At 49.5% G+C, this 4,214-nt stretch overlaps 1 protein-coding gene across 1 annotated transcript in view; it reads left to right on the forward strand.

Moving 5' to 3' along the window:
• Positions 1-4,214, forward strand: part of ASB1 (ankyrin repeat and SOCS box containing 1) — a 16,602-nt gene that overhangs the window by 5,776 nt on the left and 6,612 nt on the right. Inside the window, exon 3 of the mRNA XM_006866788.1 lies at positions 610-912. Coding sequence (XP_006866850.1) covers positions 610-912 — 303 coding nt within the window. The remainder of the gene's footprint in view (positions 1-609; positions 913-4,214) is intronic.

Genomic DNA, 4,214 nt, shown 5'->3' on the forward strand with positions numbered 1-4,214 from the left:
TGTGGGCACAGTTCTACTCTGACACACACAGGGACACCATGAGTGGGATCTGCTTATGAAACATCATCCACTGAGAACCCTGTGAGCACAGTTCTCCTCTGACACACGGATGGCCTTACTGTTACTCAGCTTGGACTCTGACTAACTAGCTTGGTTCCTCTCTCTTTGGTGATCATTCTGGGACATTCCTGAGCCTTCCAGGCCAGTTGAAGCTGGTGCCCAGTTGAAGGGGACCCTCCAGGCTTGTTTGAGGCGATGTTCCCTGGGCTGTTGAGGGAGCCTGAACCCTGTCTTGATCTGCACGTGCCTCCATCTCTCGGTGATGTGGAGGCTCAGCAAGTACAGGGCGGTGGTGGTCCTCAGCCCCTGGCTGGGAGCCCAGTCTGAATGGTCTCCTTCTGCTGATGCCGTGGGTCAGGAAGGGGACCCCAAGGTGCTGAGGGATTTCTTGGCCCGGGTCAGGCCTGCTGCGGTCTCTGGGCTCAGTATGTGTGGCCAGTCTTCGCCTGTAGAGGGGACACCACCGAGCGCATGCTCTGTGAGGGGAGCCTGCTGTGTTGTGTGCCTCTTGTGCTCGGGGCCACCCTCATGCCTCTGTTCTTTCTGCAGCCGCATCAATGAGAAGTCTGTGTGGTGCTGTGGCTGGCTCCCCTGCACGCCACTGCGGATCGCGGCAACCGCCGGCCACGGGGACTGTGTGGACTTCCTCATCCGGAAAGGGGCAGAGGTCGACCTGGTGGATGTCAAGGGGCAGACCGCCCTGTATGTAGCCGTGGTGAACGGCCACCTAGAGAGCGCCCAGATCCTCCTGGAAGCAGGCGCAGACCCCAACGGCAGCCGGCACCATCGCAGCAGCCCCGTGTACCACGCCTCGCGTGTGGGCAGGGCTGACATCCTGAGGGCGCTCATCAGGTCCGGCCTCCACCGCCGCTCTGTGCTGTCTGCCCTCTGTCTCGTCTTAGACGTAGACTCGTTTATGTCTAGTTCTAGCTTGATTTGTTTTCCTTGATTTTATTTTGCTTTGCTTTTTCTAGCTCCTTGAGTTGAATACTTTTCCTGTTTGCTGTGTCAATTGTTGAGGTTATTCATTTACCTCTGAGGTTAGTTTTGGCCATATCCTCTTAAGAGTTTTCCTTATTTTTTTTCAGCAGCTATAAGTGGAGTCCTGGTGTGGCCATGGGGTTTAATGTGCTGGACCGCAGAGTTGGTTTGAACTGCAGGGTTGGCGGTTCAAGCTTTCCACCTGCTCCCCGGAAACCTTATCTATACAGGGTCGCTGAGTCGGAACTGACTGGACCGCAGCCACCAGCAGCAGCAGCTGAAGTAGATTTCGTCCTTGCCCTTACACTTAGGGAGAAGAAAGTTGCAATACAAACTTTTATAAATCCCAACTTTATTGTATTGTGCTCTGGGACATCTGGTTTCTGTTTTCGAGATACTTTGAGTTTTTCATATTTTTCTTAAATGTCAGAATACTGGCTGTGTGTGCTTGTAGCAGGGCACACAACCATGGGTATTTTATTTGTAGGCCGTGATGTGATAGCGTAGGGTATCCAGATTCTGGCTTTACGACATCTCCCCCCTTTTTCTTCTGTCCCTAATTCAAGGAAGTTGTTATTCTGGGGCTCTGTCACTTCCCCCCTTTTTGTCTTCACCGTGGAGGGTTGATGCGCATGCGGCTCATAGACCTTGTTGCTTATAAGTCCGGCCCAGTATCTGTTCCAGGACCAGGCTGAACTGTCCCGGTGTTGTCTTATGGGTCTGGCCCAGTGTCTGTGTCCTGGACAGAGCTGACCTGCCCTGTGTTGTCTCCCAGGGTCAGGAGTCTGGATGCAGGGTGTAGGTAGTGGGGGTGGGTCCATCGCTTCTCCATGCACCTTTACATGGTGTCCTTCATCTGCCTCTGTACCCCATCTCCTCCTTTACACAGACCCCCCTCCCCCAGATGAGATTAGCACCCAGCCCCCTCTCTGGTATGACCGCCTGATAACCAATAACATTTCCTAACAAGCTTGTGTCCATAGGCACTGGGAGGTGGGGGCTAGCACTGTAACCCTTGGGTGGGGACATAGTTCCGTCCATGATCAAAGAGAATGGTGCCGTGAATGCCGCTATGCTCAGGTGCATGCTATGCTGACACATTGACGTGGACTCTCTGTGGGCCCAAGTCGTGTTCTGTGGACTTGCCGCCGCTCTGCGGGGTTGGCTGCCACAGCGGATGGTTAGATACCTTCCTGTGCTGATGGTACCTCATCGCCGCCATGGGACTGGCTGCTCCTCTGTCAGGAGCCTCACGTGTTACTTACAAATGACCCTTAGGGATGCGTTACTGCTGTTAGAAGAAAAGGCCACCTTCCCCAGTGAATCCTCGCCAGTGAGAGTAAAAGCCAGAGGGGGCTTTGGACACCATTCAGAAGTGAAACACATTGGATCCTCGCCAGTTTGTTTCTGTGAGTGGATGAGGGGCTGTCTTTCCAGAGCTCAGCTAACACCAGACTGTCGTACTGCCCCAGATTGCAGACATTTCTGAAGATATACAAGCCTAAAGAAAGAAAGAAAGGCAAACCCAGATCACACCAGGTCCACTGTTGGCATTGAGTTCTCGTCATGACTGGCTGAACGTGTGATGGATATGTCAGGTCCTGTTCGATCTGTGTGCCATCCCGGAGCTCCAGGGCTGCTCTGTGGAGCGTGGCTGGCTGTGCCCGCAGCAGGTGATGCAGGGGTCATGCCTCCTTCCATAGTTTTGGTCCTGGGCTTTTGTGGTCTGGTCTAGATGTCGGTTAGGGGTTGGATGTGGATTTGGGTTTGTTCAGGGTTTACCCCAATTCGACGATGTCCCTGGGCAGGAGCCTCCAGAGAGACGCTGTGTTCTCCCCACCCTGGCCTGTGGGGTCGCACATGCTCTGTGTGTCCCGTGACAGTTGCGGCTCACGTTGAGGTGGTGTGATTAATGAGTGTCTTGTGGAGAGATAGTTTGTGACCATGTGAATGTCCTGTTCCTTAATGGAATTGTTAATGCATCCTATTGTTGGTGGTTCCACAGTCTGCAAACCATCAATTGCTCATATGCAAATTCAAACTGAAGCTGAAGAAAATGAAAACAAGTCCACGAGAGCCAAAATATGACCTTGAATATATCCCACCTAAATTTAGAGATCATCTGAAGAACAGATTTAATACATTAAACACTAAAGACCAAAGACCAGAAGAGTTGTGGGATGACATCAAGAACATCATACAGGAAGAAAGCAAAAAGTCATTAAGAAGACAAGAAAGAAGGAAAAGGTCAAAATGGATGTCAGAAGAGACTCTGAAACTTGCTCTTCAGCATAGAGATGCTAAAGCAAATGGAAGAAATGAGGAGGTCCAAGAGCTGAACAGAAAATTTCAAAGATCAGCTCGAGAGGATAAAGCCAAATATTACAACAAAATGTGCAAAGATCTGGAATCAGAAAACCAAAAAGGAAGAACATGTTCAGTATTTCTCAAGCTGGGGAACTGAAGAAAAAATTCAAGCCTCGACTTTTGTTATTGAAAGATTCTCTGGGAAAATTATTGAATGATGAAGAAAGCATCAAGAGAAGTTGGAAGGAATACACAGAGTTACTGTACCAAAAGGAAATGGTTAATGTTCAGCCGTTTCAACAGGTAACATATGATCAAGAGCCAATGATCCTGAAAGGAAGTCCAAGGTGCATTGAAGGAATTGGCAAAGAACAAGGCACCAGGAATTGATGGAATCAAAATTGAAATCTTTCAAGAAAGTGAGGCAGCACAGGAGGCACTCACTCATCTCTGCCAAGAAATTTGGAAGACAACTATCTGGTCGACTGATTGGAAGAGATCTGCATTTGTTCCCATTCCAAAGAGAGGTGATCCAATGGAATGTGGAGATCATTGGACAATCTCTTTGATATCCCATGCGAGTAAAGTTCTGCTAAAGGTAATATAGAAACGGCTACAATCATACATTGACAGAGAACTAACAGAGGTTCAAGTTGGATTCAGAAGAGGCTGTGGAATGAGAGTTATCATTGCTGATGTCTGATGGATCTTGGCTGAAAGCAGAGAATATCAGAAAGATGTTTGCCTGTTGACTATGCAAAGGCTTTCAATTCTGTGGATCATGACTAGCTATGGACAGCATTGCGAAGTATGAGTATTCCGGATCACTTAACTTGTGCTCATGAGGAATCTGTACATGGACCAAG

Source organism: Chrysochloris asiatica, unplaced genomic scaffold (genome assembly GCF_000296735.1).
Source record: "Chrysochloris asiatica unplaced genomic scaffold, ChrAsi1.0 scaffold00096, whole genome shotgun sequence".
In the NCBI taxonomy this organism is placed as follows: Eukaryota; Metazoa; Chordata; class Mammalia; order Afrosoricida; family Chrysochloridae; genus Chrysochloris; species Chrysochloris asiatica.